Source organism: Cupressus sempervirens, chromosome 1 (assembly GCF_028749045.1).
Source record: "Cupressus sempervirens isolate cs-2001-9-10 chromosome 1, ASM2874904v1, whole genome shotgun sequence".
Taxonomy (NCBI): Eukaryota; Viridiplantae; Streptophyta; class Pinopsida; order Cupressales; family Cupressaceae; genus Cupressus; species Cupressus sempervirens.
The window spans coordinates 700,490,814-700,506,181 of NC_143118.1; the positions used below are offsets into that span (position 1 = coordinate 700,490,814).

At 33.8% G+C, this 15,368-nt stretch overlaps 1 protein-coding gene across 5 annotated transcripts in view; it reads right to left on the reverse strand.

Moving 5' to 3' along the window:
• LOC149579872 (DExH-box ATP-dependent RNA helicase DExH1-like) overlaps positions 1–15,368 on the reverse strand; it is a 187,841-nt gene that overhangs the window by 92,555 nt on the left and 79,918 nt on the right. For all 5 annotated transcript variants that reach the window (XR_016352854.1, XR_016352853.1, XM_089787507.1 and 2 more), the window contains 2 exons: positions 989–1,192; positions 795–911 (listed from right to left, as the gene is read on the reverse strand). Coding sequence is in view for 3 of the 5 variants with exons in the window: in XM_089787507.1 (XP_089643633.1) it covers positions 795–911; positions 989–1,192 (321 nt within the window). In the remaining 2 variants the exon portion in view is untranslated. The remainder of the gene's footprint in view (positions 1–794; positions 912–988; positions 1,193–15,368) is intronic.

Genomic DNA, 15,368 nt, shown 5'->3' on the forward strand with positions numbered 1-15,368 from the left:
AGAGTGGGGCAGAGTGTCATTGCAAACACAACACATTCTATTTAGTTTTTAAAAGGTCATATGCTTTTGATTTGTTTAGAGTTATTCTAATAACCATGCCACTGCTGTTCAGAAAACCTTGCAACCTAGCCCAGATTCTCAAAGAAGCATTTCTTTTTAGGGTCATCCCACACTTCAAAAATGCTAATTAAGCTATACAACGACATTCTATACCTGATATTTGTACGGCAATCCCTCAAGCATTGAAAAAAGTAAAACCATGTTTCCCATCAAATATTTTTAAAGGCCATCAATCATTAATTCTGAAACTCTTGAATATACACCTATTTGTTAACGTGAATTAATCTGATAGTTGAGTGTCCTAACAGCATCATATGTTGCATAAGCTACAATAAGTTCAATTATAATAGCAAATTTCCAACTACACTGTTAAATGCTAAATAATTGAAAATAGATATAACAAAGATTAAACATTGATATCAGATTGTTTACTGAAGAGCCTGCTTCTCCACAGTCTAGAATCTCATACCAAAAAATATTAATAATATAGCAGGAATGGCAAGAATTCATCTTAACTAACAGTGTGGGTTATGGCAATAGAAGCTACCATGCTACAAACATCAAAATAAAAACAAAAAATCAAAAGAGATTTCTGAAAAATAGTGGCCAGTGATGAGCAAGCTTAAACCTGAAGCTTTGCATAATCATTAAAAACAATCTCATATTTTACCAGAGAAAATTATTAACAGCTATTGTAGAGGGGTAGGAAGGGCAACGAGGAGGAATAAACTTGCCTCAAATAACTCAGTCAAATCATCTGTCTTCATCTTTTTCTTGTTGGGTGGTATAGTATAACCAATAGTTTCTAAAACATCTTCTAAGAATAATTCTTTGACAGGAAAAGTGAAACCCTGCAGTAAATCCCAGATATCCAGATCAATTGTCCTAAATATAAAAGATTAGAAAATAACAAAATAAACAGACTTACTGGTATATATATTATTGGTGCATCTCCAAAATATATAGAAAAAAGCTCCGCATTGATGGTTGCACTCATCAAAATGACTCGTAAGTCAGCGCGCTTGGAAAGAAGATCCCTTAAAATAATCAAAAGAAAGTCTTCATTCATGCCCCTTTCATGGATTTCATCCACTAGTACATGAGTAACAGCATCAATATTTGGTCGATGTACCTAAAGCAAAACCAAAAAACAATAACAAGAATCATAATTTCAACTCCAAGAACCAGATTTTGGAAGGCCGACTTTAACTGACTCAGAGTTGGCAGGATGATTTTTTACTCAGACCTCAGAAAATCATTGATCGAAAAAAAAGTAAAACCATAAAAAATATAGAGATTAGAAGCATCGTTCAACAAGTCAACTTTAAAACATCACAATTTATAAAAAGCGATTGAATGGGTATAAAAGCAGATTTGAGCCTTGCAAAAAAACTCCTGGGTTGTGAACAGGGCTCTGATGACACAACCTAAGACTACAAACTCATGCAGTACATATCTAGCCAGGGGCTGCAACTATGTATTATGGTAAACTCCCACCTAAAAGGAGGACCATACATCAAACCCAGTTTAAACTTTCAACTCGTAATTTAAGAAAAGATTGTGAAACAAAAACATCACCTGACATGCTTTTAAAGTTGTGATATTGCTATCAGGATTTAAAGTTTTCAAAAGTTTATAATTTGATATTGTGATATGCTTTTAAAGTGTTCAAAGTCTGATTTGATGGTAAAACTAGGCCAAAGGTTAAAGTGTTCAAAGTTTGATTTGATGGTAAAACTAGGCCGAAGGTTATAATTTTCAAAATTCATGCTATTTTTTTAGAGTCACACCATCTAGCCCTTGTGCCTTCCCTTCCAACTAAAAGGTAGATTTTGGAATTTTAATGATGCACTACAGTAAACAAAGCGAAGTGCTCTCTATAATGCACAAGGATATGTTGGTTTGTGCTGTCAACCTGGATGCTAGTTGAAAATAAATATCCTATACAAGTCTAGTGTTTCTTGCTTGATTAGGGATGGTCTTTTCAGCTCTACATCTGTTGTTCATTCTAACACCTGTGCTATATTTCTGTGGACCCATATCGGCCGTGCGAATCGCCATCAAAGTGATGTTTTTATGGCTGTTTGTTACTTTCGCCATGTTGAATTTTTATGGATCGCTTGCAAATGTAGTAGCACTTCATTCTTGGTATGTGTGTTCCAAGTGCAGCAATCTCTCTTTATATTGTGGATCATCACACACAAACATATATCACATATATATAACTTCAGATTAGTCTCATTAGTTTATCCAACTGAAGCTACCAAACATTAACACTCCCTCTTAGCTAGGGAGGATAAACACAAGACAGATATTACACCATTGGTATTATTAGAAACGACAAATTTTAAGGATTTCTTTGATCAGAAGACATCCACCATTTTTATATCACATCTGATATCATGATTGTTGATATTCCAGAATATCAACACATGATATTCACCAAATACTCAAGTAACATTTTGATATCATGAGTATTGGTCTTTGAGAATATCAACACATGATATTCACCAAGTATTCAATTAAGGTTTGATATCACATCTGATATCAACAGTATTGGTCTTTCAGAATACCAACACATGATATTCACCAAGTACTCAAACAAGGTTTGATATCTCATCTAATATCATGAGTATTGGTCTTCCAGAATATCAACACATGATATTCACCAAATACTCCAAAAAATTGATATCACATTTGATATCATGAGTATTGATCTCCTAGAATACATGATATTCACCAATTACTCAAAAATGTTTGATATCACATATGATATCATGAGTATTGGTCTCCCAAAATATCAATGATATTCACCAAATATTCTTTGAGTAATGGCCTTTCAGAATGTTGAGATGCAAGATATCACCAAGTACTATGAGTAATGGCCTTCCAGAACATCAAGTCACATGATATTCATCGAGTACTCTGTGTAATGGCCCTCAAGAACATCAATTTGCATAACATTCACCAAGTGCTCAAAAAATGTATGTAAGGCATGTGCACACACATTCTCATAATGCTTACCATTTAAACATCCACCATGCAAAGTATAATTTGTCATGATCTGCATAGACATCATAAGATATCTGATGCAGAGGTACAACTTTTTAAAGCTTCTTTTAGGAATAAAATTCAAGAGGCTTCAATAATAGACATTATCAACCAACTTAATGCGCTGGAAAACATCAAAGTGCTTCACATATTTACTCATAACATTTACAAATGACCTTATATCACAAATTACTTTTATGATATTTATTTGGGATGAGTTAAACACGTTTTCCCCAATTTATAACTCAATCCAATGAGTAGAATAAAAGTTATTAACCTATTTTTCTAAAATTGCTATCATGAAAATCAGATTTAGACCAGTCTGCACTCAAATGATCATAACTTCTTAAAATCACAATGAAATTTGACCAAACCAAAACCAAAAGAAAGATAACTCAAATACCTTTCTGAAAATATAAGTTGCAGGACTGTATCTTTTCATATGAATATGTACCAATAGAAACAACAGTCGGGCTTTTGAAAAATTACACAGAAAATTGACATAAAACTTGCAAAACTAAATCTCCTTCCATTTCTATTCTCCTCAAAAATATTTCCAACCATTCCAATCTGTAAATAACTACCATTAAATGATATTTTAATGTCTTTTCAAATCACTTAACCTATCGTCTACCTCCTAATGACTCTTGACCTTCCTGTTTACATCAACTTTTCATATTGTCAACTTTTTTGGACGATGTTTTAATTCATATTTGAAAACTTTTGCATTTTTCCATAAATGACCTTTCGACTTTATAAGACCCCTACTAACATATCAAAATAAACAATACATGACATTTTATCCTTCCATGGGTTTATTTACATAATTCAACCATACTAGACAACTTTGACAATCTATTACAAATGGCTTTATTTAGCCTTACACATTGATTCAAATGGATTCAAAATACATCTAGAAGATAAAGTATTTCATCCTCATGTATCCTCTTTTTGTTCCTTTTTAATAGATGCTCCTGCATTAGACTCCCAGGGACAAAAGAATCCAAGTCCCTTGGATTGTCCTTCCTCTTTCTTGTCTTCCAATTCTTTGGTATTTGTCACTTGTACTCTTGCCAAGTATCCAAGTCATCAATTTGTGTTTCTTCATAAACTTCTTCCACATAAGAATTCATGTAAAACTCTTGCAAACCTGCAATAAATGGATTAGGAAAAATAAATGGGACCTCATATATCAATTCATCTATTTGGTTCACTAAAGGAACCTTTGCAACTTTTTTTCCAATGTCTTTATGCTGCAATATCTTTGTACTAGGAGAAAAATTCATCACTATTTGAGCCTTCTCTATCCTCTTGGCTTCATTATGAGTCTTCTTCCTTAATGCAACTATTAGCCTTTTGATTGGCCATACCATTTTCTTTCTTAACTACGAATGTCATCTCTTAGTTCCATCAAGAACAATCACATCCATCTCTTTCCTATCTTTATGAACCTTCTCATCATGAGGCTCATCAAGCTCATCAACAACTACCATTTCCATCTCTTTCCTATCTTCACATGCTTTTATATGCTTAATGGATGGCTGCTCCAAATCACTATTTTCCTTGTCCATATTTTTCTTTAATTCCTCTTTTAGTCTCTCTAAATTTTTCCCCCTTTTTTAAGTTCCCTCATTAGGAATCTTATTTTCTCTTCTATCTCTTGTTTCATTTAGGCTTCCTCTTTTATTTTCCTTCTTTTTTCCCTCTCATGGGGTAAAACAAAACATGTTTCAACAAGTTTATGAAGACATCTCCATTCACACAGTCTGATTTCTATATTTGATTGTTTTATTCATAACTGTTGTTCTCGACATCATCTTGCAAAATCCTTTGGACGAATTCTGTAAAATTAGTTCTTCTAAAACATATCCAAATTTGAGACCAATACAACTATTCCCTTACAAGTTATGGTCACTGCATCGAGACCCATTTTTACTATCATAAACCAAAAAGGATACATGAGACCCTGCATAACAAATCCAATGTCTTTCATAAAACAAAACCAAATGATCCCAAACCAATTTCATATTAATCATTCTAAAGTTTATTTTCCAAATTTTTAAGCCATTTATTCTTCCAATCCATAAATCATTACATGCATGCAAATTTATGATTGCAACTCCATTGAAGATATTAAAAAACCAATTTCTACTAAAAAATCCATAACTTCCATTATTCTGCATAAAAACAACCCAAACTAGAAGGAAATGAAAGACTATTTGTATATCTTTCCAATGAATCTATTTGGAGGTCATAACTCTTTCATGTGTCTGTACCAAACACTACAACATGACTGTTGTCAGAGAATCTTACATCTACAAACAGATGCTTTCACTAAAATATGCATAACTTCCTCAAACTGAATGAAATTAATCCAAACCAAAAGGAGAACAAAGATAAGTCATCCTACTATCCAAATATATAACTTATATAGGGTTTCCAAGTCGTAACTATCTATACATGGCCTGGAAACAACATAAAAATAGTGAACACCAATAAAAATAGCTAGGAATGAATGCACAAACTAATACCAAAATGTTCTTTTTCTTCCCATTCTCTCTTTTCTTCTCATCTAATAATATCCTCTTATCATGAGATAAATCTCCTCTTGTGACCATTTTCTCCTATCTAGGTTATCTCCACTCAACCTAGTCTTTTGGCCACTCTACAGGTTCTCTCCTCAACCTGTGAAAGATCCCTGATGGATGCCCTTGCTGATCTGCTGTAATTTTTAAATTAATAAACTATATTTTCCTGTGATTTCTTTGATGGTCTTTGAGAATAGACAGAAGTTGCAGAAGCTTTTATTTTTGTTTTGTGTTTTTTATAGTTTTCACAATAGTAATGAATAATGAACAATAAACATGAGAGGAGACTGAAAATAAATAAGGGAATAGAGCCAAATCAGAATTGCTATAAATCGTACCCGGCAGATTTTTGATTTATAAAGCCAAATAATAAATCCAATGCAGTTCCAAGGAGCTTACATCCAACAATGATGCCAAACTGCTGCAAATGGCGGCCCTAAGGCTACAAGGAATCACGTCCCAGCTGAAAGAATCAATCTGCAACGCTGAAACCATAAATCTGCAACTTGAATCCACAATAAAGAATGGCGTACTCTATCCCTGATAGCAACGTACACTGTCTAAAGAATCTAATGCCAATAACTGCTGAGGGCTACATCCCAGCCATTCCAGAACCTAGGGTTTGCATCCCAAATGAAGAATTGCTCTCTCAAAGCCAATTCACAAAAACAAATTTTTCAATATGCAAAAGATAATAAGAAATTAGGTCTCCATCTCCTTATATCCCCTTCCAACTGTAAATCGAACCCTAAAGGGAAATTACACTTTGCCCTTTAAATAAAATATAATAAAATAACATTTTCCCAATTAAAGTCGTCCATGCTATAGGAAAAACATTATTTTATTAAAATTCCATAGCTGAAGACACCAAAAAGTCTACAGATAGTAAAAATCATATATAATAATTCGAGACCTTTCCAACTAGCTATAACACATAGGTGTACCTGATCAACTGAAGCCAAAATCCCCTTATTACTCCAAAATGGTTATATTATTAACCTTATTTTAATTTATTTAATCACCAACTTAGGAAATATTTAAATATATTAAAATATTTCCCAAATGGTCCCAAAAGGCCCAAAATGACCAATCAAACATGAATCTGACCTTGTCACCTGTCTATGACTGATGCCGGACAAGATGTGTCAACTGGTAGTCCATCCCTAAAATCTAGGGATGCTCCTAAAAAGTAGGAGACAGCCCCAATCAACCAAAATTGAGTCCCAATGACTCCCCTGCTGTGTGCAGCGCTGAGAGAAATGTCACTGAACTGGGAGTTCCTCCTAAAAAATAGGAATGCCTCCTAAAAAATAGGAGATACACTCTAAGTCAAAATGCCTCCTAGACCACTCCTCATCAATCCCTACAAATTAGGAATCCCTCCTAAATTGTAGAAAATTGTTGTCTACTGCTCCAAACTACTTGGGAAGCTCATGCATGACTCTCAAAGTCCCTAGGTTGGTTCCCTCTACGCTCTACTGGCCTATGGGAATCAGATAATAGACCAACCCTGCTAGAAATGTTGTCACTAAGGAAAGACAGAAATTGAGGACATGACAACCTGTCAGAACCCACACAAACTCAGTTTTGCCTAGACCTTTGCTAAGCTCTAATACCAAAAATGATGCAGAGATACACCTTTCAAACATCTCTTTTGGGATTACTCTTCAAAATGCTTCAACAATGTGTTCTCACACATCAATTAAGAAATTTTTACCAACTTAATCATCTAGGACAGAAATATAAACTCTCCAAAGAACCATCAATAACTTTCACAAATTAAGAGATAAAACTAATTCCTTATATGAGAGAATATATATATATATATATCAGTTAAACAAGTTTTTCCAAAATTATAGCTCAAAATAATAACTGGAATAAAAGTTATTATTCTTTTTCTAAAACTGCTATCATGAAAATCAGATTCAGACCAGCCTGCACTCAAACGATCATAACTTCTTCAAATCACAATGAAATTCAACCAAACCATAACCAAAAGAAAGATAACTCAATTACCTTTCTGAAAATATAACTTGCAGATCTATATCTTTTCATATGAATGTGTTCCAATAGAAACAACAATCGGGTTTCTGGAAAATTATACAGAAAATTAACATAAAACTTGCAAAACAAAATCTCCTTTCATTTCTGTTTCTCCTCAAAAATATTTCCAACCATTCCAATCTGTAAATAACGACCATTACATGATATTTTAATGTCTTTTCAATTCATAAAAGAAGCTCACTTGCGAAAACTCACACTATGAATCAAATAGAGGTTACAAAACCAAAGCAGTCATTACTTTTGTGTACCTCTTAATATGTATTTAACACAAAAAAATTAAATAAAAATCTCATTGTAATATATCTACTGGTGTAATTATTGTACCCCCTTTGGCTGCAAATGCTAGTTATTAATGGCACCTAGATATCTTTCAGCTACTTGTTATCATCGATTCCCTCCTTGAAAGAACTTGATTTCTATCTTATTCTTTGCATGACTGACCGATAGTTGCATCCCATAGTGGACCTCTTCCTAACAAATTAGTTTGTTATATTCAAATGCCAAGCTACATGTTGGTTGCTAATGATAGATCACTAATTAAGAATCATTTATAAGCTTTTGTTTTTAATCGGTTATTATAAGTTCCTTGTAGGAGATAAAGGATATAAGTTTTTTTTAATATCGTTAAAGCTAAAAACAAGAGGGAGCTAATTGAAAGCATTCATATCAATGATAACTATACTTCTAATACAGAAACTGTGAAATTGACCTTTTTTTATTAATACTCCCAGCTTCTTTCTTCTGAAATGACCCCCATCAATCATGATGCTCTTGATAAATGTGCTCAATTGATTGCCAAAAAAGTTTCACATGAAGATTTTATAAGGCTCAATAAGCCTATCCTCTGGAAGAAATTAAATGGGCTATTAACTCCTTAGCCAACAATAAATCTCTTAGAATTGAAGGATTTCTTGCTGAGTTTTACTAATCTAATATAGATTGGATATCCAGTGATCTCTTGGCATTGTATAAAGATTCTTTCAGAAAAGGATCTTTAGGTGTGAATATCAATAAAGGAAAAATTAAGCTGATTCCAAAAGCTGGTGATAAATCTCAAATTAATAATTGGAGGCCAATTACATTGCTAAACATTTCTTATAAAATCATTGCAAAGTTGCAAGCCAGAGGAATTGAGGACATGCTTGATAGGTTCATCTCAGTCACAGAAACAAGATTTACTAAGGGAAGGTACATTTTGGAGAATTTAATAACAAGTTGGGAAGTAATGCATTGGGCTAATAAGAACAATCAGAATGTGGCAATGATTTTTCTTGATTTTGAACTAGCATATGACATAATAGAGTAGCCATTTGTTATTAGAATGCTTAAAGCATTTCGTTTCCCAAATTTCTCTTGAAATTGGATTGACGTGTTGTTCAGAGATTCCTCTACAGTTATTGATGTAAATGGCAATCTTACTAATCTCATCCCTCTTGGGAGATCAATTAGATAGGGCTGCCCCATTGCCCCTTCCCTTCTTTTACAGCTGTCGATGCATAATTTTATATCCTTAGAGAGCCCTCTCTTGGTCCTCCTATGAAAGGTCTTCTCCTTCCTAATTAAGATACCCTACTGAACTCTCAGTTTTTTTATGACACTGCTTTATTCCTAGAATTAGAAGAAAGAAATTTCTCTAATGCCTTGGATAGACTTGAATTCTTTTGTTTTCAGGTGCTAAGGTTGCCCCACATAAATCCTCTATCCTAGGCTGGTTTGACTCCCCCCTTAATTGGATTCAGTCAAATGGATTGGCAATGGAAAGGCCCCAATGATATTGTTAGATAACTTGGTTCCCCTTTTGCTATTAATCCTTCAACCAAAGACGGCAACGGGTTTTTGATAAAATTCAGAAAAAGCATATAAAATGGCAAACCCATCACCTCTCTCTAGCTGTAAGGATTCAACTTGTTCAGAAGGTGTTGTCCTCTCATCATCTCTATTTTGCCTCTACTTGGTTGATGGGAAATTACCAAATGGATGAGATTGAAAAGATTTTGAGAGATTTATTGTCGTTTGATGGGATGGGAAATTAAAAAAATGGACTGTGTGAATTCAAATTGGTGTTGTAAACCCAAACAATATGGAGGCTTGGAATTGAAGGATCTCAAAAAGCATGCTATTGCTCTTGCCTCTAAGTGGATATTAAAGGCTATCCATGGCAATGAGCCTTGGAAAGTTCTGATTAGACATAATAATCAATGCTCCACTATTTTCAAGGGTAAATATTGGAGGAATATTCCATCTTGTCACTTAAGGCTTGGATCCATGCAAAGATATTCCTTCCAATTAGAGGTGTTGTTGGTTCTTCTCCATCTTATATTGTCTCAGATAGGTCAATTTGGTGGGGTTTGTATTTTGTCATGCCCAAACTACAAGGGCAAAAACACACAAATTTTTTTTTTAAATTAATAATTAGAATGCTCAAGTTCAATATGTTTGCAATCACAGTTTAAGTAAAGTTTTCCCTACATTACGTTTAAAGTTTATAAACTCTTGTGGAGGAATACATTGTTAAGATTTTGAAACTTCCGTTATTAGATTAAGGTTTATCACAATACACAGAGATTAAATGATTGACGATGCAACCTGCCCTAGATTTTAACTAACAAAACTAACAAACATTATCAACAAATTGATAAAAAGATTTTACTAAATTAGGACTAAACTTTAAATAAAACTTAACTTTAAAACATATAATTGAACTATTACTATAAAATATATATAGCATTTAAAAACCAAATAACTTTTAAGCAATAACAATTTTAAACAACATAAATAATTAAACTAACTAATTAAAATTATGAATAACAACATGAAGTAACTACAAAACATACTATATACTATTACCTAAAAACAATTTTAATAAACTAAACTAATTTACAATTTTAAATAAATTTAAACTAACTACTAACACTAAACACCTATACTAACTACCCCCACTAACACCTAACACCTAACTCTACTTACTAACCACACCCTACTCTACCCTTTTTCCCCCTACACCCCCTACTCCCAAGGTCAAATCGACCCCCCCTTTCCATGCACAAACCAAATCTGTGCTTCCCAAGCACTGCGCTTGGGAAAGCGCACAGTCCAAGAGGGGGTACACTGACACCCCCCTCCCCATCCAAATGTGAGGTGGCGACCAATACTCAAGGGGGGTAAAAGAATATTTAAAAAAATTAAATCTCCTAAGCATTGGCAGCGAAATCAATGGAGGGGACAGAGGGTGACGTCGTCCCATGTGATGACAGTTTGACTTTGCAAAATTTAAAACATTTTTAAATCTGCCCTCCAAACTGACGTCCAAGGGAGAAAGTAAAGCATTGATGATATAAAGTTTTATAGGTAAAAATATAGATATTTAGAACATGATGTTATATATATTTATATATATATATATATATATATATATATATATATATATATATATATATATATATATATTTTTTTTTTTTTTTTTTTTTTTTTTTTTTTGAATTTTCTTTGTTAATTTAACATGTATATCTATGTTTTTCTTCTATTTTGTTTTACTTCAAAATTTACACAAAAAGAAAATTTAAAGAATATTCTCTGTTGTCTATTGCAAATTAAATTGGTCTCCCATACAAATTCCAGTGAGCAATTTGCTCCTGGGAGTGCTTTTTTTTTTTATCATATTTTTGTAAGTATAGATTTTTAAAGTTGATATATTTACCAAGAGGGGAGGGGGGGGGGGGGGGGGGTAATTTTTTTTTTCAAAGCAAAATTTAAAGGATTGTTACAACTTAATATACCAAGAATTTGAATTCTCTGTTTTATTCAATAATGCAATAATTGTTTGATTCTAATAATCATGAAAACTGAATCTACATGCATGATCATAATTTTCGTTTTCAACATATAAGAAAACTTGAAATTTTGCCAAATTGAACATCATCATTATTTCCATCCTATTTTTGATGTGCATCCATATAATTGAAATTTTTACAATTAAAATCTCATGATGAACAAATATACTCAATCACCATTTTTATTGGCAAACCTGATTCAAAGGCTCAACCAAGAAAGAACCAGGAAGAAAACCCGGCGTCGTTGCCATTACAACAAGGTTTTGAGATACAAATTACATAGGATTTCAATCCCGAATTACAACAATTTAACTAAATTTCCTTCATGAACCTCATCAAGTGTTCCATAACAATTTCTGCAACACTTTTCTAAGAACCGTGGAGGGAACAGAATCTGATCAAGTGACAACAAGCATGACCAAGAAACAAATCAAGCATGCTTATTCATACTAGGTTTTCACAATAGGATTCACAATGAATCAAAACTAGGGAAAGGTGGATTTTTCCAACAGGAGATATCAGACACAACACCAAACCAAGTGCCCAATCGGGGCTATAAATCAAAAACTTCCATTCTTACATGCCAAAACTCATACGTGGTTTGTGCTGATAGGTAGGGGCCCATAACACCCTACCCTCTCTCCCTCTTTTCATCTTGAGAAGAGACTCTACACTGGTTGAAGTCCAACTAAAAAGACCTTTCCCAAAATTGGTCACTTCTGCCCTATCCAAGGGTGAGTAATACCAAAACACCCATGCAAGAAAATCTCAAAATTCAAACATAAACAAGAAAAGCAAACATTCAAAAAAAAACATGGTTTTCAAATCTTCCCAACATTCCCACAATCATGCAAGCATTCAAACATCAACAAGGTAGTGAAAGCATGAAACAAACATGAAAATCTAAACAAGGGAGATGAGAATTTCTACCTGCACAAAGAGGTAATGGCAAATGAACAAGTTTGAGTAGAGCCTTTCCCTTCCTTGCTTCAATCTTCCAAGAGTCCTCTCTAAATGTAGAGATTGGGTAACAACCTCCACTAGTCCAAGAAGAGCCTCTAAATAAGCCTCAAACTCAACCACCAAAGGGATCAATAACTTCACTCACCCACCTACAAATCTAAAAGCTCCTAACTTAACCCACACTATGGTTAATCACTAAATGGAGGCGAGGTGATGCAACTCATGGTAGCCATAGTCAATTTTCGCACAAAGGCAAAAAGAGACTTTTTGAGTGACCTCAAAAGTCAAAAAAAAGGGCTTGGGGGTTGGAAAAGACCCCCAACCCATACCCATACCCTTTGGGTATAAATATTTCATGTTTTAAAGCCTTAGGAATAGGTTTAGAGCCAAACAAAAGCTAAGAAATATTTAGGACCAACTAACAACTCTAAAATGCAGATTAAGCACTAATCCGGATTAAGGGTGACTAAACTCGATTAAGAACCAAATTAGCAAAAGATACTAACTTAATCTGACTTAGGTCCAAGGGTTACACAGCTAACCCTAACTAGCACACTGAAGAGCATAAACAATTTACGAGTGTCAAGCGACACTAAAAGAACACAGTTACGAACATTAACATTCACTGATCACAAGAAAATACATACATACATCTCACAATTAAAATACTTGAATTACGAACAAGGTTTCCAAAATTAGCACATAGAGATCAATTTTGTTCCTCCGTCGGTTTTCTCGGCTAAAATATCTGCACACTCATTGCACACATCAGTAGTCCCGTAAAATCACATGTACATATGTATATACGTATCAGGAATCATATAAATAAAACATCCATCTATAACAAAATCAGGGTTCCTCTCATCCTATTCAATTCTTAACCATTCAAATCTCTTAAATCAAAGTGTTAATCCTACATTTACTGATTTCATCAATATACATATACATAAAACATTAACTGACAAACATCAAATATCTGAAAATAACATCACACAACATGAAATAATATGATATGTTCAAAGCATCAGATAATGTCTCGACATCTCGAGTCGTGAGTATCAAAATGATAATGTAACAACTAAGGCTACGAAGGATCAGGGCGAGGCCTCACATATTTAAATGGGAAACCACTAGCACTTACACAATGTTGTACAACCAAGCATTGGAATGATCTTGCTATTTCATTCATTAGTGACATAATAATTAATAATCAGTTGGTAAACTAGAAGGAAATTAGAAAAATGTTTGCCATCCCTCAGACTCGCAAGAAAACTTATAGATTGATTATTACGGCACTTTACAACTATAACTTTTCTAAGGTATTTGATTCAGATAGTTTCCTCAAACAGATGATGTGGTGTGATGGGACAGTGCTTAATGAAGTAACTTCAAAACAAATCTATAATATGCTTGTTTCAAATCCAGATATCTACCAAAGAGTGACCAAGGGCTGGAGTTTTTGCTCTCTTTTTTCTAATTGGAGTTTCTTTTTTCAGTATTCTTGGCAATCAAAAGTTGAACAAAAGAAGTTTATGCTTTAGGTGGTTATTGTTACTTAAAAAGCTTGCTTTAGGCTCCAATATGGAATCCTTGGGTCTTAGTCCTCGGCATTGCAAGATTTGTGATTTATTTGAATCTTTTGAACATGTCTTTTTTCAATATGATTTTGTCATTATGATTTAGTCAATCTTTTTAGGAAATCCAATTGTGTGGAATGTAAAACCAAGTCTTCTTGGAGTGAAATTTTATTAGGATATATTGAAGCCTTTGATTCTAAACTCAACATGTTTTGGTCTATTCTTACTTGTGAGATCTTATGGTTCCTTTGGAAAGCAAGAAATGAGGAGGTTTTCAATAGAAAGTTAGATCAAAGGTTTCTCTTTCCTTGGAGATCTCTATGGCTCAATTTATGATGTTAGTTCAAGATGGTATGCTACTTATTCACAAAGAAGAGGTCAAGGTCTTCTAGTATTTGGATCAGTTCAAAGACATGCTAAATCATGCTCAAATAACCCAGCTTGAAAAGATGATGGAAGACTTAAACATTTCTAGTAATGTTCATAATTTTACTACTGCTACTAGTGGCAATGAAGAGTCCAAAGAATCTAGCGACAATACCTTTAAGGAATATGTTCTTGCAGTCTAGAATGATGAACTATTTGATACGGATGTTTTACAATCTCTGGCTCCAAAGTTGGGGCCCAAATGGTGAACGAATATCAAGTTTCTAGATGTTTTTGAGTCTTTTATTTTGTGATATACTCTGAACCTTGTATAGTTGCTCTTGTTTACCGCATGGGGTAAATAAATCAATGCACATAGACAATAGACAAAAACAGCAGTACTCCTTTTATTATTCGCATATGCCAAAGACATTACATTATGCTTCTGATGATGATTACAATGACCCAAAAGGGTGTATATATACTTTCTGAAGAACCTTCCCAAAGGGGTCCGTCGACTACATGACAATTACCGAAGGGCCTATTGGCTTCATAACAAGAACCTTTCCGAAGGCCCCTGTCGGCTAATATACAATTTTACTAATGACATCATCCCCCCAAAAGAAAAAGTCGTCTCCGGACGACAATTACAAAATATCCGAGACAAATTAACAAAATGGAATACATTAACTGACTAACTACAGCAAGATAGATCTACTTCCGTCACACCACTTTCATTTGTTCTGTGCCTGCACCAAACTGGTCTCCAAACCACGTTGCATCTGCAGAGTTTACTAACAAAATATTGTTTCCTTAGCTGACCTTGATAGCCACCTGTGCCGCTTTCTATGTTTCCAACTCCTGGGTAC